This window comes from Poecilia reticulata, chromosome 2, assembly GCF_904066995.2.
Source record: "Poecilia reticulata chromosome 2, P_reticulata-male-v2, whole genome shotgun sequence".
In the NCBI taxonomy this organism is placed as follows: Eukaryota; Metazoa; Chordata; class Actinopteri; order Cyprinodontiformes; family Poeciliidae; genus Poecilia; species Poecilia reticulata.
The window spans coordinates 23856225-23877870 of NC_088831.1; the positions used below are offsets into that span (position 1 = coordinate 23856225).

The 21646-nt window shown below is 39.2% G+C and overlaps 2 protein-coding genes across 6 annotated transcripts in view; one reads left to right on the plus strand and one right to left on the minus strand.

The window, feature by feature from the left end:
* fgf14 (fibroblast growth factor 14) overlaps nucleotides 1-17645 on the plus strand; it is a 112229-nt gene extending 94584 nt beyond the window's left edge. For both annotated transcript variants that reach the window (XM_008433250.3, XM_008433256.3), the window contains exons 4-5: nucleotides 11270-11468; nucleotides 12917-17645. In XM_008433250.3, the coding sequence (XP_008431472.2) occupies nucleotides 11270-11468; nucleotides 12917-13059 (342 nt within the window). In that variant the 3' untranslated portion in view covers nucleotides 13060-17645. The remainder of the gene's footprint in view (nucleotides 1-11269; nucleotides 11469-12916) is intronic.
* Nucleotides 17646-18697: 1052 nt separating this feature from the next.
* The window catches only part of itgbl1 (integrin, beta-like 1), a 54503-nt gene continuing 51554 nt past the window's right edge, over nucleotides 18698-21646 (minus strand). For all 4 annotated transcript variants that reach the window (XM_017310805.2, XM_017310808.2, XM_081601111.1 and 1 more), the window contains one exon: nucleotides 18698-19276. In XM_017310805.2, the coding sequence (XP_017166294.2) occupies nucleotides 19188-19276 (89 nt within the window). In that variant the 3' untranslated portion in view covers nucleotides 18698-19187. The remainder of the gene's footprint in view (nucleotides 19277-21646) is intronic.

Sequence of the window (21646 nt, forward strand, 5' to 3'; positions counted from 1 at the left end):
TCTATATAGTTAATGAGCTTTTAGTTTGTTGTAGTTAGGTCTGATTAAATCTTGGTCCTAACATGTAGAATATCAGTTGTTTAATTTTGTGTGTTTTTGAAAGGAATGCATATTTTTTTTAAAGGTTTCAAAGTGCAAAAGTTTTCAGTACTGTAGCCTCACTGCAGAACGGCTCTGCTCAGAACATTCTGCGTGTGAATGTGTGACTTATACTTAGGCATTATATTTAGTATCCTTCCACATTCTAAATGTATGCCGTCTTATTTTTTCTCTCAAAGTTGCCCCTTGGTATTAGCATTAGTAATGTGCGTTCATATTAGTATGGGATAGATTTCTGTGTAGGTATTTCTGTGTCCTCTTGTGACACAGACTCTTCTAAAAATATTGCAGATTTATTAATTTATTTTTTTGTATTTCCAATGAGCATGTAAGGGGACAGAAATGTTCTTTACACAACTGTGTTTAATCATTGATATTATTATTTAAATAACTATTACTGCCCACATTGTTCTTCACAAAAATGAAAATGCTGCTGCGAGTTCAACATATTTCAAATGTATACTTTGATGTTAATTCCAGCAATTATGGTTCACTAAAAATCAACCCCTGTTTGATATCAAAATGGAGAAACTCAAGAAGCAAAATGCAAAAAAAGGAAACCGAACAGTTCAACACAGAACCAACTCTCTAAGTGCAGCCTGAAAAACTTCTGCTTTCTTATAGTTTATACTTCCAGTGCTACAGACGGAGCGCTTGGGTTTACTGTCCTGTTGTGTTCAACACATGTTGTGTAATCCTAAATTATTTCTCTTCTCCTTTCTCTTACATGAACTTAACATCACATGGAAGAAACACAACACAAGAGCTACAACTTATAGGTTGTGTCCATTACTTCTGTGTTTTTTGTTTTAGGCTTCCTTTTTTTTTTGACACTGAACCACCAACTGTTCAAACAGACAAGCCTTTTTGACATTTTCTCAAGACAGACCTTTCTTCTTCTGCTGAACAACAAGCCCAGAAAGTTCAAATAACCTTTTCACCTGGTACAGTTATGACAGGGATTGTCAAGAACTTCCAGGCCTTGTTGGGTGTCTCACTGTGTGTTCCTTTGTGTTTGGACCACCGTGGTGAAGGACCGTCCCCCATGTAGTCAGACAAAGACTCTGGGGTAAGCGTGAGGGCTGTTCTTTCTTGGACAGAACAGATGTCGCAGGAAATTCAAGCTGTGCAAGCCAATAATCAAGTGCCACACCTCAGTCCTCTGCGGTCAGCTCAGACTCTTGAGGTCCGAGACACAACCGACGGCAACCTTGAGCCAAATGATGTTTGTTCTTTTCTCCGAGGCTGTTGCGACAGCTTCCTTAAATTTATTTGCCAGGTCAACTTTAGAGACTTCAACACCAAGTTGGTAGCAATGCTGAGCAGGAGACAAACCTCTCTCCTCATTGGACTTCAGTTTGTATACCTGCCATTAGAGAAAAGTCCATCAGTGAGTTATGACATGTATTCACAAATGCAGAACCTCTTCCCCTTTGCACACTAGGATGTAACTTTATTCACTCATGCCCACACGTTTCCAAGAACAAACGTGTTCAACGGGCCGGGATGGTGCGATTGGTGCTTGCACCCTCACACCCAGTTCAGTGCATCACTCGTAAACCTGGCTTAAGCTGTCTTTGCTTTCACTGTTAGTGGTATAAAAAAATGCTATTTAAAAGAAACAAACTACGTTGGTGGAGTCGGGGCAAGTAAAGCCCGGCGACCTTCCAGGCTTGAATTACACTGGGGAAAACCCTGCATGTATATTTCACACAAACGATAATACGACCGTCATACCACTTCACCAACATGCAAAATGTAAAGGGAAGCGGAACAAAAAAAAAAACTAGTTAAAGATTTGTCCTTCCTGGTGAATCCGACCTTTGAACAAGACAACCTTTGCAAGAAAAAATGACAAAGTAACAGATTAAAAAACAAATGGTGCAAAAACAATTATGTGCTTCAGCATAAGATGGCATGATATTTATAAATAAGGTGTTACATTTCTTTTGGTGACACCGTAGATGAATCCACGCCGTGTTCCAAAACCCCGGTGAATCTTTTTGGCCCCACCTGAATCGTGCAGGTTCCACACTTGGCATCGGTTAAACCATGTAAAATCTAAACGTTCCCTGCACTCGTGATAAGAGGTGGCACTTCCGCCCAATTTTGCACCAAACCCAGAACCGTATTTGCTCTGTTTGCATTTCAGCTGCGTGCACATAACCTCCGCTGTGCCTTTCCACCCACTCGGTGCAAAGGTGTCACGAAAGATGAAAGAGCAAACAATGCAGGTGTGCCAGACAAAATTGCACCTGTTTTTTCCTCTGCCTCTGCTCCTATGAAAATAGAAGCTTTTATCCCTGAGCAAAATAAGGGATTTATTTTTGAGGTTGTAATGACAGTTTTTGGGTTTTTTTTTTTTTTTTGCTTTTAGTATATTTCAGCTCCTGGACAGAACAATTGGTTGGCTATGATAAAGCTCTGATGACATCAAGATAAATGATTCCATAGCTCAATAGAGCAGCATGATCCTGTCACAAGATGCTGAATTATCTTTGAATTCATGGGCCATTTGTAATCCAGTGACATTGCTATATATGTCACATTGTACAGTTACTACAAAGACCTTACAGCTACATATCGGTTAACGCTTCAGATGTATGGAGTTTCAAACTGACATAAAATAATCATAAAATCATAAAGACACGCATTCTTCTATACAAGGATATACAGTTTGTCAATGGTTACAGTTAGAGTATTGCACTAACTGCGGGGATTGTCTATGTCAAAATTAGATGCTATTTTGAAGGTGATCTGGTGTCATATAATTTCATTGTTATTATTACCACAAAGTTTTAATAGATCTCAAATTGAGATGCCTTAATAAGTCTGTACGTAGTTATGAATATTCTAACCTGGCTGAATTAGAATAATTCTGCAAAGAGGAGTGGACCTGAATGCCGCTACGGTGATATATGAAGCACCAGGTTTTACCAAACCTTGCGGTAGTTATCAACGCTAAAGAGGACGCGACCCATTCTTAGGAGGCAATTATTTTTTCACATGTTTTGGATACCTGCTTTCTCCTATAAAATGAAATCATCAGTTGAACGTTGCCTTTTGTACTTAGTAAGGTTATCTCTGTCTAATAATAACATTTGTTTGATGAGAAAAACTCCATGAGGGAGCGAGTACTTTTTCACAGCTCTGTAAGTTTTCTGTGGACAGACATTTTCTGTCTCTCTCTCTCCCTCTCTCTCTCTGTCTCTATCTCTCCCTCTCTCTCTCTCTCTGCCTTTTTTTGTGTGTGCTTAGATCGGCAAGAGTGTTGCCCAGACTGTGTGCGTGTTCGTGCTGCCTGTCTAAAACATCCGTAAGAGCTTGTTGCACTAGTGGCTTATTTGACAAAAGATGACCAGCCAATCTAACCCAAAAAAATCTATCAGTCTTGACACCAATCTGCCACCAGTTTATAGATCAACACTCGCAAAGTGGACAAAACACACACACTTGACACTTTGCTCACACAGGAGTGGGTAGTGACACTGTTTTTGCTTGCCGGAATGTTTTCCTTCAGCGCTCTGTGACTTTTTTTGGCACGTGCAACGTTGTGCAGTATTTATGCCAAAGCTTTTCAGAGAGCAGATGTGTATTTGCACTGCGCTGTACATCATATGTCATTTGTATCTTCCCTTTGATATCAACTTATTGTTTCTCTGTAACGACCATTTGGAAAAAGAATAATTCTTTGCCATCTATTTTCTTTAATGGCATCGAATTGTTTCGATTCAACCTGCAGGGCGCTTCACTCCAACATAAACCCTCAATATTTATTGGTCGTTAGACGTTACAGGATCATCTTTTTTTTATTTTTTTTTTAAAGCTCTTCTTGAGAAAAGGGTCGGGGATTCGAGGGTGAGTGATGGGTTTGTTATGAGCCAGGGGAGCTGTACTGGTTCAGTGTTAATGGCTCTTTGCCTTTGGGCAAACCTGACTGAAAGAGTAAGTGCTTCTAGCGCTTGTGTACTTCAAAACCATCACCGTTTTTTGTTCATGTGTAACAAAGCTTAAAAAAGTATTCCAAGTAAGGTTTTTGGTCTTTTGTGTTGTGCAGTGACACTAATAAGAGGTTAACTAATCAGCACTAATAGCACATACGCCTTTCTATTGAGTCAACAATTGCACTTATAATGAAGAATACAAGGTCTCGTCTCTTTTAGATTAATATTTATTTCAAGATTCATCCTAGAAAATCTGGCCCTTTGCTGAATACTATAAAACATTCAATATCTACTTGCTGCAAAACCAAAAATATATACCTGTAGACTATCAGATGCATTGGGGGAAAGTTCATCAAAAGACTAAAGCTCCTTTTCATAGGAATCAAACTTGATGAATAACCAGAAAGTTATCCTGGGTTTGAACTAGTCAAAGCTGGTTTGAGTTTTATTTAGTCTGTATAAACTAAACAGGACCAATGAGGACCAAAGAAATTGCTCAAATCTTGTCAGGTTCTGTTGACCTTCTTATTGTGAACCATCGTACCATTAGTAAGTTACTTACTCATATTCATGTCTTAAGAACAGAAAATACTTTATATTACTCAGTTTTAAGAAATAACTGGAGTACTTTTTGCTTCCCTGTTTTAAAAAAAAAATCACTTATGTTTTATTCAATTTTGCTTAAAATACACAAAGGTATCATTATTTAAGGTGACCATGTTCTGTGAATCTCCTACAATTCCTTGCCTTACAACCAAACATACAGGAGCATATATGTTATTTTTTTAAATTATTTTTAAATTAACGTCTGTTTCTAACCGTGCCGCATGGATTTAGGTCAGTCATTATTCAAAACAAAAAGCCTTACTTTAGGCCTTGTTCAAAAATGATCTTCCTTTATTCGACGACCCTTCCTCCGTCTCGGAGTCGGAGAATCAGAGAGGTCTGCTGAGCCTCCCATTGTCTGCACACTCTGTCTACGTGACTTTTATACATATGAGAGCGGGGTAGCATCGTCGATGTCGCCCAGCTCTCTGCAGGTTGACCTTCTTTTTTTTTTTTTTTTCTATGGATTAATAGGTTTCATGCTCGCAGCATTAATAAACAATTTCTTGGTTCCCTCAGTGGGAATATGAGCAATCTCTGCATATTGTTACACCTCCCCTCCTCATGTGAGCCTCCACTCATCTCCATTTTAATCTTTTCTTATTTTCACTTACAGCTTTGTATGCCTTAACATTTCTTGCGGTTTGAGCCTCTTAATGAGTGTTTGCAAGAGCACACTTTCTTTTTTTTTTATCTTAGATCCTTTTCAATTGTATCTGGCTCAGAGTTTTCAGATTTTTATTCATGTTATATTTTTTTTCCAAAGAGCTCTTCCCCCTCATTAATCTGCACCAATTTGTGTTAAAAAAATGAAAAGAAAAAAAAAAAACAGGCAAGTCCTTGTGGTTTGCTGTGGCTGCTCTTTATTGCCGTCTCTGTCTTTTTGCTGTGCTGATTATGAAGGGCTGAGCAGTTTTGGCCTCTCGCGCTGTCTGTGGCCAAGGTCAATTATGGCCCTTCCATTCAGAGCATGGCCAATCACATGCTAAGGAGCCACTGATGTGGAGCGCCAGGCGGGGGAGATTGAGCGGGTAGAAAATCAGCCATTTGGTGCCTCAGAAATGATTCGATTTTCCACTGGTGTGAAAGTGTGTGCTGTGTCTGAGTCTCCTTCACTTTGTTTTCCTTCAATGTCACCCATATTTTCCCAAAGTACTAGACGTCGGCCAGAATCAGACGGGAGACAGTTGTGAACGTTTCCTTTTTTAGGTCCTTCAAAGTCCGAGAACTTGTGACATTTTTTATCGAACAGTCGAATTAAAGCTAAAAGGACATTAAATGGGCACAAAATGTAATCTCAAAAACTGCTGTGTGTTTTCCAGGAATTATCTTTTTTGTGTGAAAACGTAGTGAAGATTTGAAAATGGCAGTATTCTGTAGCCCTTCTTTGTTATCACAGAGAAAGACAGAAACAGTGTAGTGCTATTGAAAATTGTAAGTAAATTTCTTTGCAACAGAAAAGCATATGGGTTTTCTGGGTGTAGTTCATGACACTGCTCAAAATGTTTCAAGTAGCATTAATTAAAGTTAGACATTTTGGGTAAAGTATTCGTCCAAATCTCTATTCTAACGCCAACCATCACGTAAAAACATGCAATCGGCAAGAGATTCACATTCTACTTGTTACACATAAAAGAGAAAGAATATGCCATATTTCATAAATGTGGTACTTCCAAGTCCTACAGAAGATAAATTAAATACAACACGATGAGCCCTTGTTCTGCATCAAACATGCACCTTTTCTAGTTTTGTATGAAGAGGTATATGTTTGGGTTCACTTTTCCACGCCACTGTTGTTAACAAAACCTTCTCTACTTTCTTGAAGATTAGCAGCAAAATGTAACAAATGTGTTTACTTTGTCTTCAGATGAGTTGGCCACCTTTATGGCTGCAGCTCAAACACGTTCTTCATGATAATTTGCAAAAAAACAAAAAACAAAAAGTCAGTCTCTTGGCTGCGATGCCTAGGTATCCTTGAGTTCTGGGTGCTAATGTGATAAAATGAGGGGAAAAATGTCGGAAGGAAAAGGACGTGTTTGCGGCAACACGATGAGCGCGATAAAAGCCTTCAACGCGCCACTGACACACTTAAAACATCAGCAGTAAACAATGCATCTGACATCGGCTGCCTTCGCCGCTCTGAGCTACAAATGAAGCTGATTACAGTGGCCTTCTCGTTCCACAAACAAACCACCTCCGCATGTTCAGCCTCCATAAACAAAAGGGGAAGAAGAAGAAGCCGAAAAAAAAAAAGCAACTTGTGCTTATGTGAAGGCATTTGATTAGCAACAATTACGGCCTTGGCACCAGCTTGTATGATTACTTCTACTCAGGGCTGTTTTGTATGTGTTACATAAGCAATCACTGCCGTGCTAAACCTGGCTGCCGTCTGAACGATGTGGCCTATTACGGAAACCTAGATGGGGTTTCAGCTCACCTTATCAGGGAAAAATGTCAGTGATTAACAATTTAAAGTAACTCCCGAAACCACAAGAGGGGGGGAAAGTTGTTTTATTTGCTTTGTTTTGTGGTTCGTTAATGCATGAACAGGGCATGGTTAGCCATCATTTTAGACCAGATTTTATTTGGTTCAGGGAAATGTCCCTTTGCTTTTGATAGCTGGCTAAAGCTCAAGCGGCACATTGTTTTAAAAATAAACACATCCTCCATAATAAATGATTTATAACGTCTTGCGGAATAATTTATGCCACATACGGTTCACAGTTGTTGAACCTGAACCATCTTTGGGGATTGACGTGGTAGACCTGCACAAAGAAATGTGTAATTGTGTAGTGAAAAAGGTTGTCGTTTTGTTGAATAAATGAAAGCTAGAAAGCGCGCCACATGGTTTGCGTTCAACCCCCGCACTCCTCCACCGACTCCAATTTTTGTAGAACCACATTTATCTGCAAGTCTTTTGGGATGCGTCTCTACCGCGTTTGTTAGTCTAGAGACGCAAATTTTGGCCCGTTCTTGTTTGTGAAATAGATTGTGCAGTGAGACAGGTTTGTCCTTTGGCTTTAGGTCTAGCCTTTTACTGGGCCACTCAAACTCATAAATATTATTTATGTAAACCATTCCACTGGAGCTGTGGCTGTATGATTAGGGTTGCTGTCCTGCAGTAAGGTAAACGTCTGCGCCTGTCTTCAACTTTCCCACTCTGGATGGTCCTCCATCTTCCGGTCGTCAAAGTGTCTAAGTACAAATTCATGCTTCTCTTGTCAGATTTTTTTTTTTACAATTGAGAGCATTTTTGAAAGTCATGCTTCAATTTCTTAACACTTTAAAATATTTTGACAGCCTATTGCACAGAATCCTAATAGAATACATTTAAGGTTTTAGACATACTGCTATACAATTTGAAAATACTCTTGGGGTGTGTATAATTTTACAAGACAAGGTCAATTCTGTAAATAAATCTCAGTCCCTCACCTGCTTATTTGAACACTTCTCGCATATTTTCAAAGCATGCACAGAAAAAAAGTTATTTAATATTTGCAGCTGAAAAGCCCTCATCTTGAAGTCATATAAGGATCAATTTTTAATACTTCAGCCATCAAAGTGACCATAAATCTATTGTTTTGTGGGTTTGCTCTGCTTTTAGTCCTGTTTCTGATCCCAAAGTTTACAACTAGAACAGTGGGATCGTACATCTCTTGTGCAGTAGAATCTCTCAGCAGACAGAGCAAAGTCTGGACGTTTATCACCCCACATGCAACAAATCACCGCTCTGACCCTTCAGTCTCTGCTGTAGCTGCTTTGACTGTTTTCAGCTGGAACTGAACACGCTCCTCCTCTGGAGCTTTCCGACATGTCAGCTGTTGCTGTCGCGCCGCATTATGCATTCGAGCGCTCCACTCAGAGATGCCCACAAGTCCTCGACCAAGGATACAGAGGACACTCAAAATACAGCTGGGTGCTCCCTGGGTTCATTAATGTCACCCGAGACGTCTCTTTGCTTCTTCTTGCTCAGCTCCTCTGTCAGCCAAATGCTGTCTGGAGAAGCAGCTCTGACAGGAGTAATTAGATGGTAATCATGAGAGTGTGTGTCCTGAGTTCAAAACTGGTCGTAAACAGCAAAATGCGCCGCAGTTTGACATTTTTAAAGACAAAGTGTATGTTGTTTTTATTATTATTATTCTTGCTGCAAAACTTATCGTTTCCTGGTTACAAGTTAAGTTGAGTGTTCAGTCAGTTTTGGAGAAATTGAAATTATTTGCCCTTAACACTGCTATTGCACTATGCATAGATACTCACTATAAACCTTCTTTCATTGTCAGTGCCTTCTCTATCGATAGTTAAATAATTTTTTTCAATTTCGCCTTTCAGTGGACTAAAAATTTGAAGTTATAAGCAAACTTGTGTTAAACATCCTAAGGATTTGGCCAAAAAATATTCCTTAACTCTCTGAAAAGGCCAAAAACAAAGTTGACAGGTGACTTGTGTCAGAGCAACTAACCAATCAGAACAGCTTAGACAGCCTAGAACAGCAAACATAGATAGACAAGACAATCTAGTAGCCATTAATTTTTATATTTTTATTTGAAACTGTCTTCACATTTAATAGGGATGTTCCAAATAAATATATATTTGCCTTGAATACTGATCTGACGTTTAGGCTTCTTGTCCAATAATGTTCCATTACACTAACATTTCATTAAAGTTAGTGTAATGAACTTGCACCTGTGGCACAAGAGTCAGTTTTAACTGATCATGAAAAACAACAATGACTCATATTGCAGCAGCAACTCAGTAAAAGCACGACTATCTCACACTCTAAAGCGAAATTGAAGCCATCATTTTGTATTCGAATAATTTAGCTAAACGCATGTTATCAGTTGGGTTCACTTATGGAGAATTTAAATTTAATTCACAGATGGTCCCAGATGAAAAAGAAAAAAAGACTTAAATGAGATAGTGACATAATGGAATCGTAAAAGTAATACACCTGGTTATGCTCTGCGAACGATGCCGTTTCAAGACGAGGTATGTTACTTTTTTGTTACGCCACAGTTATCGAAAACTAAGGAGTCTGGTCGTAGTGGAGCAGGACGCTGTGAATTTCTTCTCAATGACCTCATTTTACACACAGTTTTCACAACAGAACCACATCCAGACCCAAAGAACTTTGCTTTGAATGTCATAAAATGCAATCGCTAGAGTTTCGGCTGCATTTCTCCCACACTGACAGCTGCCTTGTTAAAGCAAGCTGGTCAGCTGTTGCAGACAGACAGGAAACTGTTGCAATCCATGCAGTTTTTCTATGGTATTAGTGTTATAGAATCACTAATACCATTTCCAAAGCAGAGCACATAAAAAATAAGTTGGGATTGTTTTAAGAATAGTCAGTCAAATGGTTCACTGGGCTTTTTCCTGACGTAAAATCACAAAGAGGCCACCTTTGTGAGGTTGTTGATGAATTTGGGACTCAAGGATTCTCGATACCAACAATTTCAAAGTGAACTTTTTCGAGCCCTCAGCCAATACTTGGGATCATATTGAGACACGTCCAATATGTTGGAGATGCCTCCTGTTATCTGTTTGGAATCAAAACAGACTCAAAATAAATCTGTACAAATATTCACTGATTCTATGCATTAACTCCACAGAAACTACATTGTAAAATATCTTCCAATTTGCTAATTGCCTGTTACTTTAGAAAACCTATTAACTAAAAAAACAAACAAAAAAAAACTTTTAACTTTGACTATTAGAACTACAGAAGCGCACAGCGAATAAGAGTTTTGTGATGTATATGCCAGTGGTTCTGTGGTGGAGCACAGTATGAAATACTCCCCACAGATGTGCTGGACCTCTCCATTGTGATGAGTGCTCTTTGATTAATTTACCCCCAAATGAAAGGCTTTATTTTTAGCCTGGCAGTGTGGACAGCGCAGAAATGCTTTTTTTTTTCTTCTCTTTTTGCCATTCTGTCAAAGATGGATCTGTAACAGCAGAGAGAGAGGCGGTGCCTCGGTGATCGTTTGTCACTGCCTGGCCGAGGTGTGAAGGATGGAGTAATCACTAGGTTATTTCTGTCATGATTCGAAGAAAGTTTAGTATTCATAATTAAGTAGCTGTCAGTTGAAATATATTCGATAGGAATGATCAGCTTTAGACGTTTCTGCGTTTTTTCTTTTTTTCCTTTAAATAAAGAGATGAGGAAAGATGAAACGGCAAAGCGGGATCGGCTTGACGTCTGGGTGGACTGGGTTTCTCGGTACTCGCTTCATCGATGTCAGTGCCGAACAATACACACATTCTGCCTGGAGCATGCGCTAACTGGCGAGACGATGGCTCTTACATGTGATGTCAGGGTTAAGGCCAAGGAGAACATGAGGGGAGCGTTTCGTTGAAGATGGTTATAACAAGGGACACTGTGCGGTGCTCGTCCTTTTCAAGTCAGGCAGTGAACACGAGCTTCATTCCACATGCCAAGGCCATTTTCTGTTCACCGTGAGCACGATACACGAGTGAAACGCTGCCCAGGTGACCTCCCGCTGTGTAAATTATAATTCTGCTGCTTGTTGTTTAAAAATCGCGAGGATAAATCTTTCGGATGACCTTTGATCTTAAAATCCGTAACACCTGCAATGTGCTTCTTTCGCCCGTCTCTGCAGGAACTATTTACAGCGGAATGCAAGTTCAAAGAGTCAGTGTTCGAGAACTACTACGTGATCTACTCGTCCATGCTGTACAGACAGCAGGAGTCAGGGAGAGCATGGTTCCTGGGGCTCAACAAGGAGGGCCAAGCCATGAAGGGGAACCGAGTGAAAAAAACCAAACCAGCTGCTCACTTCCTGCCCAAGCCATTAGAAGGTACGTGAGCTCAGCAAACGTCTCCGTGGCCCAGACATTTTAGTTCACACTGTAGAATATTCCTTTAGGGTTTCATGTGATGGACCGACGCAAAGTAGAGGGAACTGAGATGGAAAGGAAAATGATACAAAAATGAACTCTTTGCAATTAAAAATCTGGGGGGAAAAATGTGTTGTTCCTTTGTAACCGAGTTTTAAAATGAATGTCCAAAAACATCTGCTCAGTCTGCAAAGGAGAGTGGGGTGAAGTGATAGCCTTCAGGTATTCAATACTAGGAGAGGTATATACAAAAAAGACATGCAGCTGTATTTGGAGCAAAAAGTAGTTTCTCAAAGTATTGACTCAATGGACTTAATGCAAATGCACAATTTAGGTTTCTATGTGTAAAAATGCAGTGAATCTTTTTTTTTGTTTTGTTTTGTTTTTTTCATTTCACAATAATGCACAACTTTGTTTTGGTCTAGTACATGAAATCACAATAAAATACACTGATGTTTGTATCAATAATGCGACAAACGTGAAAAGTTTGCTGTGTGACTGCATGTGCAAGGCCCTGCATCAATGACGTTTTACTTGGGTTTCAAATTTTTCCATTAAAATATAACTCGAACGCAACCCTTGAATATATTTATTATCGCGACACTTTTTTTTTTTTCTTTTGGCTGTACAGCCTTCTGGTTAATGGATTTTTTTTCCCAGAGGTCACTACTGCAGCTAGCTTTGCTAGCCGTCCAACTGACTGTACAGCAGAGCACGTTTCAAATATGTTGCTTGCTAAACATAGAAAACTGAAAACGCTGAGCGCGACAACATCCGTGATCCTTGTGATATACCAAGACAGCTGTCTCACACAATAAGATCTGATAGAAGACTTACCGATGGTATGCCCGCTGTAAACGAAACGACTGCATTCGACATATATTAGTATTTGTGTGCTGATTCACTGCACTGCTGCTGGAGGGATGCGCTATAGGAGGCAGAGACAGCTCTGTAAGTGCAGCATGAAATGTTGATAGTCCTGCACATGCCACCATCGCTCTCATCAGCCGCCGGCCCTGATTGCCGCCCGTCATTCGAAACATGGAATCAAAGTGAAGTGTCTTGTCAATGCGGTAATACAGCTGGGGTGTGCAAGCTGCAAAATGGGAGAGGAGATCCTGTTTTTTTGTTTGTTTTTTGGGTCAAAAAGCTGGTACTTAGATTTAAAGTCAGCCGTGATCAAGGAATAAATGAATCGGGATGAAAGTATAGAATCTTAACCTTTATTGAGTGTACCATTTCTTACATTAGGATATTGTACTTTTAAGTGTAATTTTTGGTTTTCTTTAAAAAAGTATTTAATTTGTATGTAACATATTATTCAGGAACAGATCTCAACTCAGCAGTGATTTGTCCTCTTCCTCTTTACTAACGGCTTTCTTCTTATCTCCCCGTTTGTCTCCCTCCAGTCGCCATGTACAGAGAGCCATCGCTGCACGACGTCGGAGAGACGGTGCCCAAGGCGGCTGTGCCTCCCAGTAAAAGCACAAGCGAGCCGGTGGTGATGAACGGAGGCAAACCTGTCAGCAAGCCCGACAAACCAGCCACATAGCCACACCTGACCAGTGCCTGGTGGGAGTGCATGTGCGGGAGAGGAGGAATGTAAACGGAGGCAAGGTTCTTTTTTGTGTTTTTCTCCAGCTAGTCTCCAAACCCTGTTTTTTTTTTTTTTTCTGCGGATAACATCCAGCCAAGACTCCCTTTTCTTATTCACTTGCTCCACCTCCTCCTCCTACTTCCTTTCTCTGGCTATGTCAGCACAGACTGATTCTGCTATGGCTCGGCCTGTCCAGCACAGGAGGGAAGAAGACCTCTGATCCTGTAATGCCTTTAGATCCCTTTGAAATTGCGAGAATTGAACTGAATGGCACGTGGCTCACACTGACGCTTGATGCCGGCTTCGTCGGAAGGACCTCCTTCTCTATAATGCCCTGTCAGAGCGGCGGCCGTGTACCTTCAGATGTATTTTCTATATCACAGTTCACCAGCCTTGTTCTGGGATAGAGACTGTATAGACAGAGTAAATATTTGGACCGTTGTCCTATATTTTTTACAAGTACGTTCCCCTTTCCTTCTCTTTCTAATGCTGGTCAACATACAGTTAGTTTTTGTCAAAAGGGAAACTACAAAACTTTTTGCAAGAGGAGTTGTATGATTTTTTTCTAAGCAACACAACAAACTTTAAAGCATACCAGTATGCACTTGAAAGAGCCCAAATAAACTTTTTTTTTTGTTTTGCTTTGTCTACGACATGCGTACACCTAAAAAAAAAGAAGCAGTCAAAGAAAGTTTGTGCAGCTTCTCCGCGGCTCATAAAAACACACTGGAGGCTGGCAGACGGCTCCCGTAATCATAGTTGATGAAGTGCTAATTACCGCCGCTGCAATCAATGCGAGGAGCTCCCTGTACACGCACAAACGCACACATGCAAATGCACACATACATACACACACACATACTCACTCACACAAAGAACACAAATATTTCTAAACAGATGTGCGTGTGGGTGGGTGGGTAGGAGAGCGCTGTAAGGAATGGTGTATACATATCACTATCTGTGTCCCACCAGCGGTTCAGTCCGCCTCCTCCGGTGAACGAAGGAAAAAGGGAAAGGAAGAAAATAAATAAATAAATAAATAAATAAAACCTGAAGTCTATTTTTCCTTAATCTTGTTTCAGAGCGTGGGCTCTAGGAAATATCTCTAGGCCTTGTAGGCCTCAGTTTCTCACTCACCGACTTCTTTGGACACTGAAAAGCAAGGCTTTGTGGCTTTGACCCAGATGGTCTATAACTGCAGCAAATGGCGGCCGTGTTATGGCGGCATCTACTTAAAGCAGAGAAAACAAACATGGCTGACAACCGATAGGTCTTATTTATACGTGCTGCGTCCCTATTTGGTTCAGCGATCTAAAGCATGGACAAGGTCACTACTGTTCCCACTTTGCAGCAGTTGAACCACAGATGGCTTTTAGTGCATCTGTGTGTCTGTATAAAACTTAGGGAGAAATGACTTTTAAAAATCATAACTTTTTAAATGACTAGATGATATATTATTATTATTAAGATTATTATAAAAAGGATTTGTCTCCTAGCTCAGCATGCAGAGTCCAGTACTGATCATCTTGGCCTATCACGTGCCTGTTTGGACCTTGATTCCCGGCATGCAAAAACAAGATCCCAGTCCCCACTGGGCCAAAGGTGCCTCACTCACCCAATAGATCCACATGTAGGGCGCGTAGCATTATCCATCGAGAAACCGACACTCAGATGTGTTCATTCTGAAACAACCAAAGTCCTTTGATTTTTTTTCATCCCAAGAAGAACTTAATCTTAATAAATACAAAAAAAAGAGGGGGAAAAAAAGCAAAATTCAAATCTGACTCGTTCTCAGATTTAATCCATCAAAGCTTTCACTGTGACAGCATTTGTTATTTGTTGGAAAGAATCAACTCCTCTTGACCCGCAGCGGTCTTGACTGATGTCAGTTTTTTTTGTGAGGGAAGTACGTATAACCTGAATTACTCATGTGCATGTGTTTTCTACCGGAAGCAAGGGACGGGGGGCGTTGTTCTTCACTCCGAATGAGCGTGTTGGGGGTGGGGGACGCGCCGAGAGGGGCTTGGACGGGCATGTTGCAGGTAACATGAAGGTGATCCACTGCACTTTGTTTTGCATTGTCATCACGACTGTTAGTGGGTTTGTTCGACAGATTCCTTAAGTCTTGCGTTAATCATCTTTGTTTTGTTAGATGCGATTTATAATATAGGAAGTAGATTGTTGTTTTTGCTGTGTGCTGCTAAAAGTGCAACCATATTACAAAAACTGTCATGGTAAACATATTTTTCTGTTTTTATTTTAGTTATACATGTTCAGTTTGTGATTATTATTATTATTATTACTATAGCTCATCATATGTCATTGAGACACACTTATGTATTTGTAAAAAAAAAAAAAAAAAGAAACAACAAAAAAAAGCAGTTCATGCGATGACAAAATCGGTGTGCTGGACACGCACACACACACGCACACACACCTCCACACCCAGAGGCTGCGAATGGCTGAAGTTGTATGCAGGGTGATGTTTTTGCCCTTGTTGCAGCTCGTCATCCTCTACTTCTACAGACTCTACATGCTGGGCTGGTTACATGCTCTGGCCATGCAGTCCAGATAACTGGTTCTTTCAAGGCTGAAATTATTTTTGTAAAGGACTGGTGTGTAAATGTACATCTGTTAAAATCTCTGTTGTTTTTTTGATTGTTTGTTTGTTTCTCATCTCTCTCGTGTACGGATTGTGTGTGCTGCTACTTCCAGATCCCAACTGGTTTTGCTTTGTTTTCCTTGTAATCAAGTTGTTCTTGTTTTTGTTTGTTTGTTTTTTGGATTGAGGAATATTCTTGAAAAGTCAATATACAATTGCAATCAGAAATATTCAACCCCTAAAAGAAACTGCACTGATGTGTGGTTGGGAGATAATATAATAACAAATAAATATTTATTGGAACATGTTTGAGTGGTGTTGACAGTAGAAGTCATAAGCTGACCCGTTTCCACATCGGGTCAGCTTAACCAAAATGAAGCTGACATTGTTCAGCTTCATTTTGGTTTCATTAGTCCATAAAAATTTCCCAAGGTTTTATCTAAATTCCAACCAGCATATTCTAAACTTTCAACGTTCCCTGTTGTCAAGAGTGGAGACCATCATGAAGTCCAGGCATGAAGCCCTTTGTCTGTTCAGTTCCTTTGCGCCAGCCTTCAACACGTCACCCTGTGGGTGTCAGGAAGTCACACAGTTGCTTTTAGGGTCCTTGTTGGGCTTCCTACCACAGAAAGACAGGTCTGCAGCTGTTCCATATGTTTTAAACCTCTTTATAATGCTCCCGATGGTGTCTCTCGAAATGTTTCTTTAAAAAAAAAAGAAAACTGTTTTATATCTAAGACCCCTCAGGTGTGATGAAACAATCACCCCTTCTCTGCTGTTATAAAAGCTTCTTCGTCTCCTTTGCAATCATGTCCCAGATTTGCAACTTGCCTTCGTGGACGTAAGCATTGTTGCCGAAGCTAACAGGGAATCACGATGAAGCTCTTAATTACGGCCTTGATGGTGTTTCCACTTTATTGCGCAGTCTGAGCTTCTACGACCCAAACAGCAACTTCTGCAAGGAGATGCGTAATTGTGAGACTTGCCTTCAAAGCATTGAAAAAAGTTGAATTCTCCTCTCTGACAAAACTCAATTCGAATTTCTAAAGTCTTCGTGGGGTTTGAATAAATCTCACCGCAACTGTAACGTTTTTCTTTTGGTTTTTTTTGCTTGATTTAGTAACCTTTTTGTTTTGCATAACGCTCCATCTGTTGCATGGGGAGAGAGGACGGCATTGATGAACTGCATGTAGTAGGCTATGTCTATCAAGAACTGTTGGTATGTGCCGCAGATTTTACATAATATATGCAATGAGTTTGTCTACACTATAGTTTGTGTTTGTTGTATACACATATACAACATGCTGAATAAAATATTTATATAAATGCCTACTGTAATGTCAGTAACTTAATACCTAATGCAATATAGTGTGCAGTATATTATTGCACTTGTCATTTTTGAGAGTACAAAGAAAACAGAAAGGGTTGGCTCGTTTAAGCATGACAAAAAAAAAAGGCCAAAGTAGAAATAAAACTTTTTCTTTGTGACCTCTCATCGGTCGTCTTTTCAAGTGCTGACTGAGCTCTTTTTTGTCGATGCAGCTCCCATCCCCTTCCACCATGTTTTGAAGTGACATGAGCCATCCAGCATGCCACGACTGAAATATTTATGCCCTCCACTTTGTTTCCTCCACCTTAACCTTCTCACTGCGACGATGGTGTAGATTGACATGACGGGCAGTTTGTTTTGGGTCGATTTCCTGTGACGGAGAGGAGCATACACTATTAAAATGATTTGTTTTCAAAATATTTATATATACATATATATATAATATACGATACCATTGCAAGTATGCTCATTGGAGTTATGTCATGTTATATCAAAATTTGTAACCATGTATAATTAAGGTCTTCGCATTGTTTTCCATGCAAAATGTTGTGTCATGCGGCACATTTAATGTTTTATTATGAAAAAGAAATAAAAAACTTCAAAGAGTAACTCAACAAGCTTTCAAGAAATTTTTCAGTTGAATTTAGAAACTGCAATTATCTCCATTACATGTCTCACCAGTAGTTGTATTTTTAATGTAAAGAGCAAAAATTAATTTGGTATATATGTTTTTTTTTACAACAAACCTGAATTTATTTCATCAGGATTTTGTGGGATAGACGCAGACTTGTGAAAAGAAAGGATAAATAGTTGCAGAAATATTTTACAATAAACATTTTTAAAATGTTGGGTGTGTTAAATACAGAGGGTCCAGTTGTCCCAGGTTTGATACCTGGCCTTGGGTCATTTGCTGCATGTCTTCCCCTTCTCTCTCTGCCTGTCGTTCTAAGTACTGTTAAATAAAAGCCACTTGAGCCCCCAAAAATCTTTAAAAGAAGCGTTGCATGCATTAACCCCATTTTATTCTAAAATAAAATCAAGTCACACCAATTGTGATGCTAACAGAGACCATCTATGTGTTTCGATCTCAATATAAATTCAGCTGATCATTCGAGATCTTAGAAGTTTGATAGAGAACATTAGAGGTTAAAGCAGCATCCTGAAAAACCAGGTAACACAGGTTAGAGATTTAAAACAAAAAAATTAAATAAACAAGTTAAAAATCACAATTTTTCCTAAACAGTTTCTGGAGTTTGAACATCTGACAGAGGAAAATTTCAACCCAGGATCCAAAAATGGAAATGGCATGGCACGACTTCAAACCTACCAAGATGTGGCCATCTGCTCGAAGCGGCAGGTCGGGCAAGCGGAGCATCGATCGGAAGCAGGTAAAAGGCTCTCGGAAACTCTGGAGAAGCTACAGAGATCCAAGGTTTAGCTGTGGGACTCTGTTGATGGCGTAACTATTACACATGCGCTCAAATTTGACTGTAAATGTCAGAGTGGCAAGAAGAACGCTAATGTTAAGAGAAGGTCATAGGAAAAAAACGCTGTTTACAAGCAAACATGTGGAAAAAGGAGCTGCAGAGCATTATAAAAAAAACATCCTGAACTGACTTGCAGCTGTAGCTGCAGTAAAATAAAGGTCTACAAATGCATGCTCGACTTGCTTGCAGACTTTTATTTGGAAAATAAAAATAAAAATCAGCACCATGTGTTATTTTCCTTCCTCTATACAAATATTCACTATGTTGCGTTTGGTCAGTCGCTTTATATTCCAACTGAAATGCATCGAAATGTCATGTGACAAACTGTGGAAAAAGTTCAAGGGGTGGCAGCTGAGTGCTGCCATCTCAAACAAGGAACTTCTCTCAAAGTATAATACATGAAAAGCAGCTCTGAAAACATTAACGTTTACATTAGAATATGTTGGCTGTATTTTTAAGACAACAATATACAGTTTTAATAAGCAAACTTTGTAACCAGTACAATTGAAGATAGAGCAATATTAGTACATTATATTAGTGTTATGCAGATTTACATCTATGTTAAGTCTTCTCTCGCTGTGCTGTCTGGTCCCGGACGCTAAAGGTCCTCCTGGCGTGTCGGGACGTTTTGGAAGCTCAAGGTTTTGACCCCGGCTTAATGTTCTCAGTACTCGGCTCCTACCCAGATTTCGCAGGCATTTCCTGTCCACCCTTCCCAGCAATCGCAGTTGCCGCAACTGCAAACGCCGTTCCCTGTGAGAAGATATGAGGGGGGAAAAAAGCTACGAATTAAAAGAGACAAGCCACGATGCCTGAATTTAAACATAAGATTCATCTTTACAGACATGGATGAAGGAAGATTTTTATCACCTAATACTAATTTAAATGCAAGCTATTCACATTCACATGATATTTAATTGTACTGGTGTATTGGTTGTTTTAGAGTCCTCAGCCTATTAAAAACTTCTGAATGTAGAACACAGGTCTTTGGTTGTGAAATGTGAAATGAACAAAAACAAAACAAAAAAATCTGACTGGATTCTCAAACTGATAGTCCTGATTTCTTCACAGGCACCAGTAGCTGTCAGACAGACGTCTTGTGGTCAGAATCAGGAAATCTGTTGGCCTCCTGACAAAAAGCCACAGCGACATGCAGTCCCATTCAAAACTGTTGGGCCTGAATGTCATAATCTGGAGCCTTTGATTATTTCAGTCGTTCTCTGAGTAAATGGTACATGTTTTCATAGCCAACAAAAAGTGTCTGATGTCGTTCTAATTGTAAGGCTCGTTCAGATTGAGTGAGGGTTTTTTGTACATACTCAGATTTAAAGCAGAGCCAGTACATTTCTAACAGAGTTACGTTTGTGGTCATTTATGAATCTTCTGTTTTGGCTGCCTTGTTCATTCTAAAATCTGACTTGTTGATTTGCCATCCTTTTTTTTCCCCAATTGAACATTGAATATTTTAACTTGGTAAGAAACATCTAATGTGGTATAAATTAGGTTATTTGTAGATTTTACATCCTGTATGTATAAAAATGTGTCAAAAGACGTAACCATTGGAGATTTCTGGCTGATTTCCAATCAACCAGTTTGTGCAGAGCTCCGACCTTTAGATACAGCTTGTATCTGTTTTCTGTTTAATAACTATAGTAAGACAGTCTCCAAATTGTTTCTCCAAATTGTTTCTTCTTAGACTTCTTGTCATGACAGAATATCAGTTATTTACATTAGGAGCAAAGGTGATGCCCCTCTATCAAAATTAGAACAATGACTAGTGCTATACTAACTACTACATGCCAGATATTCACATACATAAAATAAAGCTACAAAAAACAAACAAAACAAAAAAAAACATAAAAATTTTTCTCGCTGAGTTTTCTGGCATTTAGCAAATGGAAATAATTTTGGTAATTCTAACAAACTTAAAACAAGACTTGTTTGGTCTGATTTAACTTTAGGCAGTGAGAGAAAAGGACAGAGTATTTTATTTGGTGTATGTAAACTTCTGATTTCAGCTGTACATGTATAAGCATCACTCTCTTTGTGTACCGCTAAGAAAGTATAAAGTACGTTCCCTCTGAAATGCCCGAATAAATAAAAAAATTACCAGCATTTCTGAATCCGTTATTCTTTGACAGACAACTTGAATGCTCAAAAGAAAATTCAGCAACTTTTCTATATTCCTCTCACCTTTTCTGGCTTCTACTGAAATCTAAATGACCAGGTTCAACCCAAGTCATGTAATGTTGGAGCAGCTTGAATGAACTGCCAGCATGTCAAGGCGAAGAACGTTGTTTCCTTTTAAATAACTCCTTATATCTGGTGCGTTTCCTCTGACTTCATTTTAAAACATTTCACTGAAACGGGAAGTAGCTGACTTGAAGTTTTTGTTTTTGTTTTCCAAAGTAATTACTCTTGTCCTGAATAGTGTTGTGGCTAGCACAAGCTGGAATACAGTATTCTGATCTGATCTGATTCAGTCACAACTTCATCTTTAATTTTGACCCTGTGTTGATTAGAAAAAAGAATCAGTTAATTCCAAATTGGTGCCTTAAAGTCTTGATTTAAGAAAATTCCTTATGTGTTTTATAGTCGTTTAACAGCACAGAAACAACGGTTTATGTGCATCGTTAAAACGATCACGACTGACGTAACAACACTTTATGTACTGTGAAAAGAACATAAAGTGTTCTTTATGTATTCACATAAACTAATCCCCATAAACAGTTTAAGTGAATCTCATAAACTGGTTAAGCCAAAATTGTTTCCCAAAATATTTTGGACAACGTATCAGTTGGAAAACATTGACTTTTTTTGCACTTACATACACATTGAATAAATCTGGACATTTATGATTTTAAGTCATTAAATCCATTAAAAATTTGTTTCATTAAAGGAAGTACATTCTGTGGATTAATTACACACGTAATCTTTTTTTTGGAGATTTCATTTTGTTAAATGTTTTCAAAGTAAGGTTGCATAAACCTAAAATTGTTTATTTTGTTGCCGGAAATATTTGGGATTGTCCCTGGTTTTGACGATTGAGCTTTGTTTGGTTTCCATACTGAAAACCTGCTAAGAATTGACTAAATATCAAAAGTCTGATGGAAGCTTCCTGCT